The 18,764-nt window shown below is 48.8% G+C and overlaps 1 protein-coding gene across 4 annotated transcripts in view; it reads right to left on the bottom strand.

Moving 5' to 3' along the window:
• Window positions 1–3,120: 3,120 nt before the first annotated feature.
• The window catches only part of KDM2A (lysine demethylase 2A), a 103,595-nt gene continuing 87,951 nt past the window's right edge, over window positions 3,121–18,764 (bottom strand). For all 4 annotated transcript variants that reach the window (XM_060019365.2, XM_060019364.2, XM_060019367.2 and 1 more), the window contains exons 13-21: window positions 14,486–14,569; window positions 12,773–13,042; window positions 12,098–12,229; window positions 10,438–10,527; window positions 7,792–8,504; window positions 5,728–5,891; window positions 4,976–5,134; window positions 4,182–4,397; window positions 3,121–3,749 (exon numbers count right to left, since the gene is read on the bottom strand). In XM_060019365.2, the coding sequence (XP_059875348.1) occupies window positions 3,568–3,749; window positions 4,182–4,397; window positions 4,976–5,134; window positions 5,728–5,891; window positions 7,792–8,504; window positions 10,438–10,527; window positions 12,098–12,229; window positions 12,773–13,042; window positions 14,486–14,569 (2,010 nt within the window). In that variant the 3' untranslated portion in view covers window positions 3,121–3,567. The remainder of the gene's footprint in view (window positions 3,750–4,181; window positions 4,398–4,975; window positions 5,135–5,727; window positions 5,892–7,791; window positions 8,505–10,437; window positions 10,528–12,097; window positions 12,230–12,772; window positions 13,043–14,485; window positions 14,570–18,764) is intronic.

Genomic DNA, 18,764 nt, shown 5'->3' with positions numbered 1-18,764 from the left:
ATACTCAATAAGCAGCCGGACAGTGGGACAAATGCCGAATGGAGCCTGCCTGACACACACCTTGTGCAGTGACCTCGAACAGCATTGTCCTTGAGGCCTGTTCTACAGCTGTAGTGGTTGGAGGTTGGCCTCGGCTAATGGCTGTCGAGGATGGCAAGATTAGAAATCCCCAGGCCTGCTCTCAGGAGAGCATCACAGGGGTCCTTTCCAGCTCTCCTTGAGGACTCTGTAGGGCCACTCCAAGCACTGCTTTGTGAGGAAGGGGTGGGGGTCCAGTAACCTCATACTTAAATTTTCACATCTACTAAAAAGTTCCCCTTCATGAAGTAAAATGTTTTGGTGTTTCCATAAGCAAGTGCTGCTTTTTGACATTCAAAAAAGGAAGGCAAGACAAGTAGTAGAGGCACATAGCAGTTCTGCTGCTAACTCAGGGATGAAGCAGGAACTGCGGGCCTGGGGCGGGGGGCGGGCGGGGGGAGTGGGAGGCGAGAGCCTGCAGGACCTTCTGACTCTTCCTCTTTCACATGGACGCACACACACACACCAAGGCAGAAAAGGTTTTGTTGTTGTTGTTGTTGTTGTTTTTAAAACCTTTTTATTAAAAAAAAAAACCAAATCAAAATATTTCCCATTGGAGGCTATTTCTTTTTTTGTCTTTTAAAAATTTTATTACACAAATATCTCCCATTCCCACATGTCAGAGGAAAGATGTCCTTGCTCTTTCTAAAACCAATAGTGGAGAACGTTTAGAAAACAAAAGTCCAACTAGCTTCCCTCCTTCCCTGGCCCAAAATAACCCCAATGTGTCAACTGAGATAGCATGACTTGTCCCCTTAATGCTTACATTTAATTTAATTTTTTAGCACAACATTGGAGATTGACTCTAAATCAGCAACAAAAAATATATATTTACAATATTTCTCCGAAAACAAAAACACAACCAAACCCTTTAAACATAGTGACTTTAGGAGTTTTATTTATGGAGCAGTTATTTTTTAATCACCAAGTGATTTTATATTATATATATATATAAATTTTCTTCCTTTCCTTGTGGTCTTTCGCCCCGGTGCTCGGAAAGATGGAGGCAGGGTGTCTGGTCCCGCGGTCTGAGGAAGGCAAGCTCTCCTGGCAAGGCCGTGTCTAAGAGCAGATTGCAGGAAATTTGGCGGAACTCCCAGGTTCCTCTGTCCCCAAAGACAGACTTTCTTTCCTCCACATGGACCAACCCTCACCTCTAAAAACCATTTTCCCCCTCACAGTCCCAGAGAAAAGGAAAACCCAGCAAGGGCACAGGTCCATTGGCTGCCACTCCTGAGCTCCCTTTTCTGCTGACCAATTTACGTGCGCGGTAAAAATGCTTGTTTTTCCAAACCAAAAACAAAAATAGAAACCAAAACCCAAAACAAACCATCAGCTTGGAAATTTCTGTAGATGAAACGTCCCAAAGTCAGAGGCACTCTCCCGGCACAATCCCTGCTCTGAAGGGGTCTCTCCACCTCCCCTTTTATAAAAAGACAAGAAAACAAAACAAAGTAATCTTTTCAGTATTTTCCACAGGAGCAACCAAAAAAAGGCAGGAAGCTTCCAATTATAGGTCATTAACAATAATATTAATAAGGTTTTTGCTCAATACCCAGGGTTCTTTACAGAGAAGTTCCCCTAACTGAGGCACTCTGGAATAAGTCACTGGCATTTCCTCAAAGTTTCAGCCCCAGTTGGCTGGGGCCTGGAGACCAATGGAAGGGGCAGAGGGTCACGGGAGCAGACTGCTGCTTCTGAGGTGCAGCCAAGAGAATCAGCAGATTGGAAGAAACAGACACAATGCCACCCCCTCCCAAGACCCAGTTTTCTCTTAGGAGGCCAGTCAATGCCAGGGTCAAAGCTGGGCTAGGTGGCAAAGAGGGAGCCCCTCTGCCTCTATTGCTTTGGAAGTGGCAAGGGTGCATGTGGCGTCTCTCCTTGGGGTGGCTCACACTTCAGACCCCTGGTGCCTGGGCTCCTTCCCCTCCCCCAAAGGGCTTCAGGAGGAGGAGAGCCTGAGACTGGGCTGCAGGAAAGGGGCCAGGAAGGGATGGGCTGGAGGACGAGAAGGTGGGGCAAGGTTGTGCTATCTCGCTATCCTTACAGATGGGGAGCAGAGTGCAAATCCGCGTCTATCATTTATAAGCTCTTGCCACAGGCTGCTGCTACTGAGCATCTCCTCACACACTTAAATATTGACCCAAAAGAAATTCCGACCTTTCTTTCCATTTTTTTTTTTTTTTTTTAAAGTGCAAAAAGCTCTCTGCTGCCCTAGAGAGAGGATCTTTGGACAGGCCGTTCAATGCAAAGTAAGAGGGGGCAGCTGATGGGGCTCGACACAGGGCGGTGGAGTGGGAGATACCACGCTCCCCTCCTTCCCTCCACACACACGCTTACTACACTCAGCCACACACACAGAGGCACATGCACACCCCCTTCCATGGCTGCAGGCAGAGGGCAGGTGACTGGCTTCTAAGCAGGACCTCCCACCCCTCCAAAGGTGCCAGATCAGTGAGCCACTGGGGCTAGACACAGGCCTGGGCTCTGGTGGCTACGGGACACCTGAGGCCCGGAGCCTGCTGGGAGGCAGGTGGGGACTTGGCCTAGTTCTCTGATCCCCCCCAGCTGGGGGAGATAGGCTGCTCCCTCTGAGGACACGCATCCTGGGAAAGCCCTATTCAGGTGGGAATAAGGTAAGTGTGGAAAAGGGCAGGGCAGGCTGAAGAAGGAGGGAATGGGGAGATGGTGCCTGTCCCAGAATCTGCCTGGAAAGCAATAAAATGGGGGTGTCCCTGGGGTAGACAGTTCCAGCTCCTCTGAAGAGCCTCAACCCCAATAAGTGCAACAAGGACTTCACAGAAACTAGCAGGCAAGTCTGGGCTGGGGGAACCTCATTATGTGAACTACCACGAGCATCGGACGGGATCAAGCTAAAGGAGAGGAGAGGAGGGAGAGCACAGACACAACAAGAGGTTTCAGACACCTCAACAGCACCAGTGTGATCTGCATGGGGCTGGCATTCCTGGGGCTGCTGGCCCCTCCTGCATAAGCCGGGAGAGTGTGATGGAGGAGAGACACGCACTGGACACCATAAGGAGAACCTGGCCACGGAGATAGGGCCACTTTCTTCCCTGGGAGTTTGCTCAGAACCAGGCACTGCTGGGGACCATGGATGGGGAGGAGGACCCCAGGGCCCAGTGCAGATGACGGTTGCACAGACACCCCAAACTGAGAGCCCAGCCTCCTGGCAGGCGAGTGAGCGAGTGGGTGAGCAAGCGAGCAGGCACTGTGACAGCACACAGCCTGTGCTTTCCCCTCAGATCAATTTGCTACCCCCTTCTCCTTAGGAGGGAGAGAAGCAGGCAGGTAAGCCTGGTGTCCACCACCCTCTCTGCCCCGGCTGTAAGGGAAGGGCTCAAGGGACAGGAGAGCAGAGAGGGAGTGTGACGCTGGCCTCAGAGCCCGTGCAGGGTCGGGGAGAGAGGCTCTCCTGGCTGGGGAGTCAGGGGAAGATCGGTTTCCTGTTCAGTCTGGGCTGGGTGTGTCTTAGCTGATCTTCTGTATCAGCTTCTCGTCAGACAGGCAGTAGAGACTGTTGATGGACAAGTCTGAGATGAAGTGCTCGCAGGCTTTTCGGGTGATCTGCTTGCATCCTCGAAGGTCGATCAAGGTGACATTGGCGATGCGCCGTAGGTAGATCAGGGTCTGGTCTGTCAATTTATTGCAACCTGTGGGGAAAGTGACCACAAGGACAATGCTATGTACACACAGCCACAGGAGCCTCAATTTCCCAGCTTGCCTTCAAAATGCTAAACAAAAGCCTCCTTTTTCCCATAACTACCTGGCTCAGAGACCAGAAGCGCCATCAGCACAGCGGCCTCTGAAGGCCCCCTGCCACCGCACTCCCTGCACTGTAAGGCTCACCAAACTGCAGCTGGGTGGTGGCTGTGCTCTTAGGCACCTGACAACTGCTCGAGGCCTTAGTTCCCATCAGTTACAAAAGGGACAGAGTTCCATGTCCTTGTCCAGATGTCAGGAAACAAATTAACATGGTTTAGTCAACAGACCATGTTCTTTCTGTTCCACCGGTCAAGCTCCAAGGAGGGCTGGGCTTCTGGGAGGCAGGGGGCAGTCTGTCACAAAACATCACGGCGCCATACCTGCCATGTTGAGCTCTGTGAGGGAGTAACGAGTGGAAGACCCAACAGCGGTGAGTAGATTGGAGGACTGATCTGTCAGGTGGCTGCAGTGACTGAGGTCGAGTCGAGACAGGAGGGGCATGTGGCGGATGATGAGGCGAAGCGTGGCATCTGTGATGTCAAGGCCCGCCAGCCGGAAGTCAGTCATGTTCCGGAGCTTGCTGCGATTGTCCTGACCTGCACAGGCAAGAGAAGGGCCTAGATCAAAATTCCCAACTCTAGTCCAGCTCCAAACCTGCAGGCAGCTTCAGCTACTTGCTGGCCAGGCCCCCCTGCAGGGGTTAATAAGCAGAACTGCCCACACGCTTCCCTTCAGGGAGTGAGCAGTGCGTGGGGGCCGTTTCTAGGAAACCAGACACGTTTTCTTTCTTCCCAGCTGCTGGACTGTGCCTCACTTACACAGCAAAGGGGTATGTGTGGAATGCTCCTCTCCTTCCCACACTCCCGCACTTTTCTAGACAATCATGGAAACAGCTTTCAATGTTCCACCTCAACCATGAAGCCTTCCTGAGCTTCCTCGGGCTTATTCTCTAAGCCCCAAGCTCCACTAACCCACAAAATGGACTTACTCCTTTCTTTGTTGGTAGTTATCTATAAACAGGTAACCTGTACTTGTACGCAGTCCATCACTCTGTTTTCAATTTGCATTTTTCTACTCTTCAACAGCATCAGAACCTTAGCTTCTGGGAATGAAGTTCAGCTGAAAGACAAAGCTACCCCAAGAGGAGCACAGAGAAATCAGGCCCAGAGCACACCTGGTTTATCAGCCGGTGGAGTCAGCAAGTCCCGAATTTGAGGGTCCTTGATTCCTACTGCCCACCGAAGATCAAGGGTCCTGAGAAGGGGGCAGCTGGAGGTGCTGAGGGCAGAGACTGCAGACCAGGAGCAGCCTGCCAGGAGGAGGTCTTTCAGTCCTGCAATGGAAGGAAACAGACACGCAATAATACACTCTACCAGCCCATCCAAAGCCTCAACTACCAGCTGATCAGATCAAGGTAAACAGATGCCCAGTCTAATGGAGAGAGGGACCATGTCCTAATCTTACTCTAGTAATCCAGCTCAAAGACTCCTATGCTTTCCTAAATTACATCTAACTCTGGTGGTAAAATGGACTGCTTAGTTCCTACCAGAGTCATGAAGTGTGAGTGACTTCCTCTTTATCCAAGACCTCAAAATGCTTAAGGGAACAAGGCCTTACAAGGGGCTGATCAAGGCAACATCTTACTCAAATTTCCTCTTCAGTGGCTATGCTGAGCAGACCTGCAGGGCTGGCAGCAGCACCTGATCCCGTTCTCTTCATCGTCTACTGCAGTGATTGGCCTGCCAGTCCAGAGTGGCACCGTGGGGACTGGCAGTTAAGATGGCCCAGGCTAAGTGTCTTGCTAAGCAGAGAGGCAACAATGGCACAGACTGCTGCCCTAAATTGCCCTAAAGCAATTCTAAGAAGCGCTGCCAACAACGCAGCTTTCCCTGCCTGCCCTTGGAAGGACAGCGCAGGGCTGCTCACCTGGCAGCCTATTGACGAGCCACGTCAGTTGTTTTTTGGAGATGTTGGTCCAACTGAGGTCGAGGCTAACTGGCTGCCTCTTGATGATGCCACTGAGAGCCTGGGGTACAATAGCCTTACACCTACTCAAGTCAATTTTTGTCCAAAGTCTCTTGTCGCAGCACCTGTGACAGAAGGAAAGAGAACTAGCTGTCAATACCTGATGTCCCTTGTCAGAGGAACTTCATCACAGGCTGCTGGAGGCTTCTGGGAAAAGCAGAGCACCTGGAGGATTCACCTTCTCTAGATTCTTCTACATGCATACAAGGATCATGCCCTGTCATTTTTTGCCTCAGAGAATAGGGATTACTTGACCAGTTCACCCTGATTTACTCTGGATGGGCTGAGAACACAGCACAATTGTTAGGGACACACAGTGAAACAATATACTATAACCCCTTATTTGCATTAAAATGGTACGGCTCCCATCAAAGTATATATAAGGGAACATCAAAAAGTTTTTTGACTTCTTAACTGCTGGAAGCTACTAGGCTTCCCTCTACTCTCTCCCTCATCACAGTGTCTCCCAGCTGCCTGAGACGCAGGGCGCTACGTGGCACATCCACAGTTCATTTTGCCTTGAGCTCCACAAAGAGCCATTACTGTATCAGGTCGAAAGAGGCTCTTTATTAAAATCAGGCCTGGAGAGTCCTGTACCACCCTTGGGTTTCAGTGCTATCTTTACATTTTCTAGCCAGTCCAGACCAGAACTGAAAAGGAGAGGCTTGCCCTTCCACTGCAATCTACAAGTCCATAGGCCACAAATAGCACTGCAACATGCAGGCTTCTGTTTAATATTTTATAGTTCCTGCTCCCCAGCCTGGCTCAGAGTCTGGCTGGCAGGGGAAGAGGAGACGGCACATAATGCGAGTCTTATGTGGCTTGGCCTGGAAACTGAGGGATAGAGCCAGGCAGGCCCACTAGCCCTACGAAGAGAAATATTAGGAGAATTTGGGTAGATCACATATTAATTCAGATTTGGGAAATAAACTCAAGTTTGCAAAGAATGGAGTCTTTATTTAAAGACTGAAAAAACTTCACCAATGGCACATGAAACTTCTATGGCAGAAACAGGCTGCTTACAATAGAGCAGGGGATCTCAAACTTTAATGTGTATCAGAATCCCCTGGTGGAGAATTTATTAAAAACAGATTGCCTGGCCCCGCCCCCGAGGTTCTGATTCAGTAGGTCTGAGATGGGCCCTGAAAACCTGAACTTCTAACAAGGTCCCAGGTGATGTCACTGGTCCAGGCATCACACTTTGAAAACTACTGTAATGGGATTTGACCCAGATATAAAGGATATGTCCTAGGGTCCAGGAGCTTAAAGGAAAACAATGCCCAGTGGAAATCTTTATCACCTCTAGGTATCCCCCCCCTCCCTTGTCTTAACGTTTAACTTGAGAAGAAATGGCAGGTCTCACTAAGAAGGACAACTAAGTCTCAGGAAGCTTCAACACTGAACTGCTTGCTGGAGAAAGGAATTCCGATCCAGGTTTAGAGGATGAGAATTAAAACTATGGCAAATTCTGAGCCTGTGAGCACCTTCAAAGTGTTTTAAAAGCATGTATACCTCTCTCATTAGATGGAGACATAACTGAGGCAGGGGCTTAACAGCAGTCATCTGTGTCACCAGCACCAGGAGAGTGACTGGCATATCACAGGCTCTCAACAAATGTATAACAAGTTCAGTTGACTGGGGGGTAGGGGGATTATGACTCTGAAGTTTTAGCACAAACTACAAATCCATCCCCCAGGCCCAAATGTACAAATCCATCCTTAAGTCCAGTAAAGAGAGATGGGAAAGTAGCAGGGAGAGGATGCAAAGGGCCAAATTTCCCCAATGACACCTGCAGGCACAACTGGCCACATATTTAACAGGACCCACCGTCTGGGGAACAGACTGGGTTGATTTAATCCTTTAGGACCCGACAAGCCTCCAGATGCCAAGACACATGCTGTTCTCATATGGAAACCTGCCACCTACTCCCGTACCCCTATTCCTGATCCCTGTATCCCTGCTCACCATTTATACCACGTCTTGCACACTCGCATACATTCACAAAGTTCTCTGCGGCTGAGGTAGCGGAAGACAGACATCCAGACCTCCCGCTGCATCCAGCTTTCGTCTCCATCCTGAGCCCAACTGCCCCGGCCATTCAGCCTGGCTGCACCCCCCTCCTCTGCACTGTCATCTTCCTCCTCCTCCTCCTCCTCTTCCTCCTCCTCTCCCCCCAGCCCCTCCTCATCCCCACGCTGGGGGGTTCGGGCTGGGCAGTGCTGCACTAGCACACGGGGGGAATGGCGAAGGTTGGCAGAGGAGGCCGTGATGGCCTGCAGCTTGGGCACAATGGATGTCCCGTGGAGCTCTTTGGTGGGCCTCTGTAGCGTGACAGTGAGGTACGATCCCCGGATCTTGGCTTTCTCAACTTCAGACAGCTCCTTTTTGCCGCTGGGGTTGTTCTCCTTTTCCCGTACCATGGTGCGCTCTGTGGCCTGCAGCCGCAGCAACTGCCGCCGTTTGAAGCGCTCATCGCGGCTGGCACTGTGGTGGTCGCTGGGGCCGGCCCCAGGGGATGAACGAGTCACCACGCCCCGGGGGGAGGCCGGGTCGTGGATGAGCTGCAGCATGGAGGTGGGCGAGTGAGGTGGGGGCGTGAGGGGCTCGTCGCAGCTCCGCAGGGGCCGCAGGACTTTGGCTTGCACGGATTCTTCGTCACTCTCTTCCATTTTCCGCTTCTGCAAAACAGGCCCCCAAACACCACATCAGTGCCTCATTTCTTCAAAACCCTCTACACTTACAGGGTCAACCTCACTGTTGCTCTCAGAGGACTAGCGAGAAGGCAGGCCACTGCTTTTCTACGGGGAAAGGGATCTCTACCTGCTGCAGGGTGGTCATCTCCTCCGTCTGCAATCTAGACTCTGCCAGGATCAGCAACTGAGCTCACGTCTGTGCTGGAGAAAGCTGATTACAGAGCAAAACCCTCGAAATAGGTCACTTGGGAAATCTACCTGTGACAGAAAGGTCTGTGTCCAAGTACAGAGGAGTGGGATCCAAATTTGGGCTGCATGATTCCATAGCCTGCCCTATTCAGCTCTTGTCCCAATTTTTTGGTTATAATTCCCTGGGTAAAGAAATCCTTTAAAGAGGCCACAACTCTACCCCTATGCCATCTGACCATTTTAAACACCCAAGAGATGCTTCTGTTGGAAGAAAAGCAGCCTACATATATATTTGAACTAGGATGTTGATTGTGATAGCAGTAAACACTACTGACTTTTAGCTCTACCAGGGTCTAAGCTCGACCCTACCAGGCTGCTTCTTCCACTCAGTGCCTCACGCTGTCCCGGGAGACCAACCACAGGTGAGAGATTATGCTGAGAACGAGAAACTGCACTGCTCCCAGAGGAATCTCCTCAGGATGAAAATGAGGAATTCAAGTTTGGTGAAGCCAACATCTCACAAAAAAAGCACAACCTCACCCTCTGCCACTTGTGCTTACCGGTCACTTGTCCCTTCCTGAAGCCCACCTTGGCTATGCTGCAATGAAGCCTAACCAATGTGCTCCACTAGGTATCACAGCAGTAGTTCAGATTTGCTTTAAGGAGACATTTTGTGTCCCTATGCAACAATTCTGCTCCCTTTTCTCCTTATTTTCTTAGATCACTATGGTTGGAAGAGAATGACCAACTTTTGGGTGCTGGCTTTTACAATGCATTAGAAGGTAATATTAAAGTATCTGCCAATCCATCTGCTACAGCAAGCGCCCACCACCACCACGCCCACCACCACCACCACCACCACCAGTGAAGACACATGTAAAAGCTATTGCTAAAAGAACTTGCTGCTAGTATAAGAACTTGGAATAAGGAGAACTTTAGCACTAGTCAACTCCAGAAATCTTTGCCCTCAAAGATATTTAGACTGAAAATTCAATGACCTCAGTGCCTAAGTGGGAAGAAAGAGAAAGAAAACAAGGAAACGTGTCCCTACTCCTGCGCAGGGTACCTGGAATCATCCACCAGGGCATGGATGACTGACACGAAGCCAACGGCCTCCTCTGTATGTGCCCTTAACAGGTCTTGCCTTCCTGGCTGGAGTAACCAGCGTCTTTTTGGTCCTTTGACATTACTGGTGACCACTGGACCAGCAACAGTAGTAGCCTGGGGCCAAGGTCATGGCACTGATCCCCTCCAGAGGAGGGACGGCCTCTGTAGGACACAATTGGGCACGAGGGCAGGGTTTTCTGCCACAAAGGTGAAGATGACAAAAATGTAAACCTGCCTAACTGGAAACTCCAGTATACCACCGTATTTACCAGCTGACTCGGGTCACTGCCTCCCCTCAAGTTTCATTCCTCATGAGCAGCCCAAGCTCACCTCATTTCCCTCTTCAAACAGCCCAGCTGTGGCTCCTCTTTTTCAAGGGCCCCAAAGTGTAAAAGAACCTCAGGAATTTGCAGACCCCCAAGACCCCCAACAATATTCAATAGTAAAAAAACCCACAAAATTTAAAACTCAAAAGAAATATAATTAACCAAAGGAAAAAAAAAGATAGCAAACAAAACAGAATAAAAAATAATCTTGCAAATAAAGATGCAAAGGCAAACGTTATCCTGAGCTTGATGCTTCCTTCCTTCTCACAGTGCAAGATTGGAGAAAGTTCCCTTACCTGGGTTTTCTCTGAGCTGTCCTCCTGGTAGCACTTTGGACACTCCCAGCAATTTGGCAATTCCTCATTAAGCAAACCCTCTCCATCCATCTGTAGGCAGATAACGATGTTAAAAATCTGTCTCATTTAAAAAACAGACAAAACCCAACCTGTCTCTTAAGTTTCCTTTATCAAACAATAACACAGCCACATGGTTGGGAAGAGTTACCCACTCTTAAACACACCGGTCCACAGGGGAGAAAGATAGAGAACCATCTGGCCTCACTCCCAGACAGTGGGAAACTGGCCATCCTCACTCTTGGTTACCTGATCAAGTTTAGACTCCAAGAGAAGATTCCCAAGAGTCTGGGTCAATCTGGGGTCTCTTCCCCTGACACATACATTCTCCTGAGGGTCTCATGCCACTTTGTAAAACGAACTGGACACACAGAAACAGTGCCAGTGTGATCTTGACAGTGGGGCATAATGGTTAAGACTTAGTTATGGTTTGGGGTCTCTGTGACTCAACTGTTAAGTGAGGATAAATAACAATACCCATTTTACAGGGTAGTGGTAAGGATTAAATGAATTATGTACTATGTAAAATGTTTAGAAAAATGCCTGGCATGTAGTAAACACTTTGTATTAACCATTGTCATCATCATGAAGATAATACCTTATTTTATCAACTCTAAGATGCATATTTTCACGTTTGAATCTTCTGAAACTGGGCTGCTTCTCACAATTAACAGTGTCTTATAATCACTGTCAGCCAGGTGGCAGTCATGACATAGTTGACACCTTCAGGAAGACCAAGAAAGTACCAGCACCAATGCATTTTAGATTTAAAGAAAACTTAAAGAAGAAACAGGTCAGACCCAACTTCACAGGGCTGTCTTAAAGATTAGACAAGGGAGTATATGTAAAAGAGTGCTTCTTCACTCCGGCTGCACATTAGAATCACTTGGGGAGCTTTTGAACACGCCTGGGCCCAGAGTCCATGACAGAAGAGTTGACTCAACCTCTGAGGTTGAGGTCTGAACCTTCTTTTTTTTGAACCTTCTAACTACTTTTTTTTGGCTGTGCTGTGCGGCTTGCGGGATCTTAGTTAGTTCCCTGACCAGGGATTGAACCCAGACCCTCGGCAATGAAAGTACGGAGTCTTGACCACTGGACCACCAGGGAATTCCTGTTACTATTTTTTTTTTTTTTAAAGCTCTCCGGGTGTGCACCGAGCCTGATACAGACTGAACACACATTAAATATTAGCTGACAGTATTACTCTCACCATCTTTCAGGAACTAATATCCAGAGATAAAATGAAGTATGTAACAGAGGCACTTAAAGGCATGAGGCATTCCAAAACAGACTAGGCTATGCCACGATGGTCTGGGGACTCCAAACATACCCACCAGAGGCCAGACTGTAAGCTCCATGAGGGTAGGAACCAGGACTATTTTGTGTACCGGTTTATCCTCAGGGTCTAGCACAGTGCCTGACATTGAATACAGACACTGAATCAAGAGCAGATGTTAGACCACTACATGACCCACAGCTGATGGCCCACAGTAGGGATGCTGCCAGCCTCTCATGACAGATGTTCCACTTTCCTCTGCTCCACTCAGTATCTTTAGACATTCTATAAGCGGAGACCTCATGGGCCCCTTAGGCCTCTCCTCACCTGGAGGCAGCCAGGATGAACAATCTCGTTGCAGACACAGCATTCCATGAGTTTCTTCTCAAAGTCCTGTGTCTCCTCATTTTGATCCACCTCTCCACAGAGGGAACACGTGACTGAGTGAGGCAGTCTGGGCTACAAGAGGACAAAGACAGAAACCAAGAAAAGAGCAGGCTTAGATCCTTATCATTTCAGCTTCCCTTTAACCAAAGATGGACGATTTGGTTCCTGTAATTCTCTAGTAAACACTTAGAGAGCACAGAGACTGGGTGGTGAGAAGAGAGGTTTTGGCAGGAAAAATGGCTAAGGAAGAAAATGGGGAGAGTCAACTAGCTGAGGACAAGAGACCAAAAGAGATCAGTTTATTTTCAGTTGGCCTGTCCTTGGCCTCTCAGGTCCTTCCTTTCTAATCCACTTAAAGAGGGGACAGACAGCAGTGATTTGCCCTTCAAGTGCTGGTCCCTCAGTTGAAAACTGCCTAAGGCTGAAAGATTAAATTCGATTATTTTAAATATTAGATACCTTCTTTCTAAACCTAGAGAAAAAAGGGACAAAATGAAGAAAGCCATAAAGAGAGCAAAACCTTGTCTTCCCAACTCTGAAGTCTACACTGTGTGTATTTCGGTCCCCTGGTACCACCCCCCCTCCCCCATATTCTTTACCCAGCAGATCACTCACTGCCAAGCACTGCCGGAGAACACAGGACTGCTTCATGCGACCAGGGCCCCCAAACTTCTTCATGTCCCTGCAGTAGTGGCAGACACCACACTCTCCTTGCACACAGGCTTTGCATTTTCGACATCGCACTCGTCTCCGCCTGGCTCCTGACACTATGGGGGAGGCAGCAGCTGGCCTCACAGGTGTTAACCGTGGAGCTGGTTTCATAGTGTGAGGCTTTGTGATGGGGATGGTAGGAACCCGCACCTTTGGCCGGGTCGGGAATTTAAGCTAGAAAGAGAAAGCAGTGAGGTCAAACATATCAGGTAGTTTTAAGGACTGGAGGGGGTAGATCACTACACGGCTTGGCAAACTATGGCCAGAGGGCAAACCGCCCACTGCCTGTTTTTGTAAATAAAATTTTATTGGAACAAAACCATGTTCCGTTGTTTATGTTTTGTCCATGGGTGCTTTCAAGCACAGTGGCAGAACTGAGAAGCTGCAACAGACTGTATGGCCTGCAAAACCTAAAAAAATTATCTTTATTTATTATATTTATTACCTACACATTATCTTTATGGAAAAAGTTTGCTAATCCCTTCAGACTACTTCAGCCCCATCCCTCTCACTCTGCTGAGCTACCCTTCCCTGAAGCTTTCTATGTACCAAAGTCATTCCAGGGGCACTCTAATATTTCCTTATCCTGAATATTACTACTCAGAATACATTCCTGAAGAAGACAGTAAACTACTTGAGGGTGAGACAAGTCTTGTTCTTTATTATTCCAAATCCAAGCCTACAACCTGGTACACAGGAGACACTCCAATAATAGGTAAGGGCGGAATAAATCTCTAAGGTATATGTTTATAATTTTAGCACTTGTATTTTACCCTGCTGGTTATCTTTTCAAGAACAAGGACTATGTCTTCCACTTCTTTAATTTCCCACTGTGCCTTAAGTACTTTTCTGACACAGAACACTCAACAGCCAGGGCCAGAAATGCTGTTCTGAGGCAGTCCCATGTGGCCATGCATGAGCCAAGTGGGATGACACTACTTAGGAAGGAGGAAGTCTTCTTCAAAGACATCTTTTAGATACACACCTTTATATTCTGCCTAAACGTTCCTGGAATGTGATGGCTCTGCAAGTTTTAGCTAGGGAACCAAAGAAGGGCCTAATTTATTTGCCAGACTCACGACCAGGATCAGAATGCTATCACTGACCTTGACAAAGGACAATATGGGAAAAAACTATACAGGACCTGACTGAAGAGGCATGAAAATTCATAACTGACAATTTACTAACTAATGGGTAACTGCTTTCCTCTCTTTTCAATTCAATACTGAAAAGTCCAAATTAAGGGGAAACTTGAGAGTGTGGTCTCACTCCAATATAGACATCTAGCCTTTTAAATGTATATACAATTATTTTAACTAGTTTTACATCAGATGTATGAAAATAATTGAGTCACTGGGCCAGAAGGATAGGAACTGATCCATTCTTGGCATCTGAACCTGGAGGCAGGTCTCCTAGTTTGACAGCTCCGTTAAGAGAGTCACCTCCAAAGATAGCCAATTATCCTGACTTAAGAGGCAAAACAGAACTGAGTAATGATTTTCTGTCAGTTCACACTAATGCAACCAAAGCTGTCTGCCTCTAGTTGTTCTTTTTCTTCCAGTAACAGTAATGGTTAGCCAGCAAAATGTTTCAGCAGCCTGAAGAATAATTTCTTACCTTATCCCTTTTCGGCCACTGTACAATAGGGACTCCAGTGAGGGCTAACTTGGGATCACTGTTGGCAAGCTCCTCCAGCAAAATCTAAGGGTAAGACAGGAGAGAAGAGGGGAAAAAAGGACATAGTGAACAGAGAGCCAAGCACTCCTAACAGCATCCAGACTTAGCCTCAGTCCCCCTAAGCACCAAGGTGAAGGGCAGGCTGGCAACGTCCATATTTTCCCTTCATATAGAGAGAGACTCACTGCAAAAGAAATCGAAGATGGAAAAGAACTCAAACGAGTGCAGTACTATCAAGACTTCAAATTTACCTTTGCTTCCAACCCCATACTTGTGTACTTACTGTAACCACTTATGCTACCACTGTGACAAGTGTTGTCACACAGTTCTATATATGACAGTAAAACTTTACCTCATCCCATTACTCTTCTACACCAGTTAACGAGTATTATCATGTATTTAAATATTGCCTTCATTTCGCAGATGTTATCGGCGAAGTGGCAAAAAAAAAAGGATTGGCTAATACTGAATTAATAATATGAACAGCAGGGTCTTAATGTCTTGATTCAACCCCGGGCTGTGTTCTTCTAAGGCTGATTACAGAAATCTCAATCTCAAATCTCTCTCTCTCTCTCTCTTACACACACACACACACACACACACACACACACACACACACGCACACACACACACGCGCGCACACACACACACACACACACACACAGAGTTATTTGCCTTTATTCCCATAAAGGGGAGCAGGAACTACCTTAGGGGCAATAGTTCCCATGACTTTAGCCAATCTAGTTTGAATGACTTCAGGTACAATTCTACAGTAAGAAACTGCCACTCAAGTGAGTCACACTAGTTGAGTGTTATTTTGAAACAAATCTTTTACGTTTTAGACAGAAATTTCTGAGTCCCAAACCTTCTAGCAGAACGAAATCCCTCCTCATCTGACCTCATGAGCCCTAAAGCAATGGCAACTGCAAAAAAACACAAATCCAGAAGACAAGTTACACAATTTCTTTCTGGTTGCTTTAGGTGTATACAGGATATTAACTGTTTCAGGGAAAAGTAAACTTTGATCCTGGACAGGCCAGCATGCCTGGGCCATTTTTAATAATAATTCTCCTAACCCTGTGGGGTCTGTGCCTAGAGACCAGGACTTTTTGAAGCATGAGGCATTTCTCTACCAAGTTTTTTCATCCTTAACCTAAGGATCATGCTCCAAATCCAGAGTTGGGACTCAGAAAGACCCTTTAACTCATACCCACGAAGCTCCTCCACGATGATCCCCTTTGCCAAAGCTCCAGATGCCTCTCACACTCCCCCAAACTGATTTCATTTGCAGACGTTTTATTTACTTCGAGTTGCTATGGCACCCTATTCTGGAGCCTCCTCTTAGCACCACACTGCGTGGGGGTGAAGAGGCGGGGTGCAGTGCCACGTGGGACTAGGCTCTGGTACGGGCTCCTAATCTCCCCAGGGTGAAAAATTCAGGTCCATTCAAAATGTGTGCTAGGGAGTGCATGGCTCCCCTCCCCCACTTCGCACTGCCGAGGAGTAGGACTCTGCCCATTTCCTCTGCCTGCGAGCACTGAGCTGTCCACAAACAGGGACTTTCCACTTTCAGCAAAACAGACTACACAGAAAGATCCGCAATTGTTTAAGAGTAGAAAAGGAACCTAACTATTCACCAAGAGCAGTCCACCTGCAAGACTTCTGTGGGGGACAGGGAAGGGTAGGTGGAGAAACTGTGTCTGTGTTGGGGTGCGGGGCGGGTGGAGGGGGGCAGCTGTTCACACATACACGACTCAGTTACTAGGGTCTGTGTGGGTGTGGAGGGAAATGCAGATTTCCTTCCAAGCCTTATTTCACCGGGGCCATACGACCAAGCACGACCAAGCACGTCCTGCCTTCATCAAAAAAGGCAGACTCCAGCTGAGGCCCTTCAAGAAACCATATAAAGAAGCCACCACCCTTCACCAGAGGGGGTTTGGGACAGGGAGCGGGGGTGGAGTGCGGAAAGGCTGACGCCTATCTAGGCTCCTGGCATTCGAGAGAATGTTCAAGCACAAGCCCACACCCGACACAGCCCAGGAAGGGGAAGAGAACCGCGGGCGCCTGAGTAGAGAAGGGGAAAAGATTCCCAAAAGCCAAACGACCCAATTTGAAAGCACATCCCACCAGAAGGGGAACAAGTGCAGTGACGGCACAACCAACACCTAAGCATTGTCCCGGACTCGCTCGGCAGGCAGTTCTTCTGCCTCTTCACCAAGACAAAGTCCCTACAGTTACATACACCCCGAACCAGAAAGGGTTTGCCGCCCGCCTGCCTGACCTTGCGTTTCTCGTCGCTCTGGAGCTGCCGAGGCTCTTGGTTGAAGTTTCCCCAGCGTCTTTGTTTTGCTTTCTGTATTGGAAGTTGTGCTGAAGGACTTAGGTTTTCTGCCTCTAGGAAAAATCCCAATTTACTTGAAAATTCTGAAATCTCCCAGAGCAGCTAAGGCAGGACAGTCGGGCTAACCCCTTCAGGTTACCCAGAGGGAGCGGCGTGCAGTGCTCTAAGCTCCTTCTCGAGCCCTTCAGCTCAGCCGCGGCTTCCTGTGACTGCGAACAATGCTGCTGCGTCACCCACATGCAGCTCCCAGAAATGCTTTGCAACGGAAGATGGCAGGAGGGGAGCCGAGCTCTAGTGAGCAAGCCAGCAGAGGGCCCAGCGTCCTGCGGCAGAGTCAGGAGGGGGTGTGCTGGGCAGGCGCTCTCTGCCCGGCGATTGGAGGAGAGCCCGCCGGGGAGGTGAGCCGGCCACGCCCCGCCTTCTCCCTCCCTCCGTCACCGCAAGAGGAGAACCCAGGGCCGGCCCCCGGGGCTCTCGCTGGCTGACTTCGGAAGGCGCCAGCAAAGGCAAGGCTTTAACCCATTCCAAGTCTGGTCCCGCGTTTGTCCTTGCCTCGGTCCACACCCTTCCCCCCAGGGTCACCTCTTATGGTCACAGCCGGTGCTCTCACTGGCTGCACACACCGATCTCTCCCCGCTCTCAGGCAGACAGCGAGTCGCCCAAAGTTCAGCCTCTGCAGCTGAGCCAGGCCCCAGAGCTGAGCTCCTCTGGAGTTACCTTCACTCCCTGAACAACCGGCCTGCTTCACCTGCCCCTCCCCCAGCCCAGAATCCATAACCAGCACACGTTCCCAGAAAAACCTTCAGAATGACACATTTCAACCAATACTGAGGTATTCAATACAATACGTCTGTTTAATATCAGCTACTTCCACAACAGATCCCGGCCTCTGCTCACCACCCGGGGAGCCTCCCACAGTGAGAGAACCGCCTGGGCAGCTCTGCTGGCAGTTCCCTCGTGACCAAGTCAGACCAGCTGAGGCACAATCTCAGGTCAAGGAGCTTTACTCTCCTACCTCTCCTACCTCGGAACCAGGCACAGGGAACCAGGGGGAAGTGCAGCTGCCAACTCCACACCTGCCAGTCTCCTGGGACCCTGCCCCTTGGACTACCCCGCCCTCAGGGCACCAGCACTCCTGCACATCTCCTCTGCCTATGCCAGTTGTCTGTTCTGCCTGCCTCTTTCTTGATATTCCCTGGATGAAGCAGCCAGCCTCACATCCTGTCAGACACCTTCATGCCACTTCTGACGGCCACTCGAGTGACACGTGTCACCCACTCTCCACGCACCGATCCACGGTCAGGGTTAAGCTCAGACAGAATGAGCACTCTCTCAGGCTACAGTGTCCCATATATTGGGGCCAGATTTATGTAATTTTTAGACTCTAATAAATGTAACTTGGCTTTTTTGGAAATGACAGAAGCTGCTTTGAAATAAACATCTCAGGCCACTGAGAACCTAGCTCTTAACCACTGGAAACATGCTTATTTATTCTCGCTTATTCCAGGACAGTTGTTTCAGTGAGTTTCTGGTGCAGGCAATGGCCTAATAGGCTCTCTGGGGCCTGGGGCTTTGGATGCCGGGCTCTGCATATTTTAATTTTTACAGTAGTTTACCAAGGAAAAGGAGGGACTTTCGTGCTCTTCTGTGGAGCTCTTCCTGGAAATGTTTGAATGGTCACTCTAATCCTAAACCTCATTTGCACTTTATCTTAAGACTCAGAGACCCTATGTAATTTAGTCTTAATCACTGGACTGCCTGGGAAGTCCCTAGCCTATTATGTTAGAAAAACCTTCCTTAACAGGTGTGAGAGGTCTTCTTGGAAAATGCTTGTTTTGGTCTTAGTGTTATCTAACCTAGAGGGATGATGAAGTATGC

Source organism: Delphinus delphis, chromosome 8 (genome assembly GCF_949987515.2).
Source record: "Delphinus delphis chromosome 8, mDelDel1.2, whole genome shotgun sequence".
NCBI classification, from domain to species: domain Eukaryota; kingdom Metazoa; phylum Chordata; class Mammalia; order Artiodactyla; family Delphinidae; genus Delphinus; species Delphinus delphis.
The sequence above is the reverse complement of the archived record's forward strand: the minus strand, read 5'-3'. Positions and strand labels throughout refer to the sequence as shown.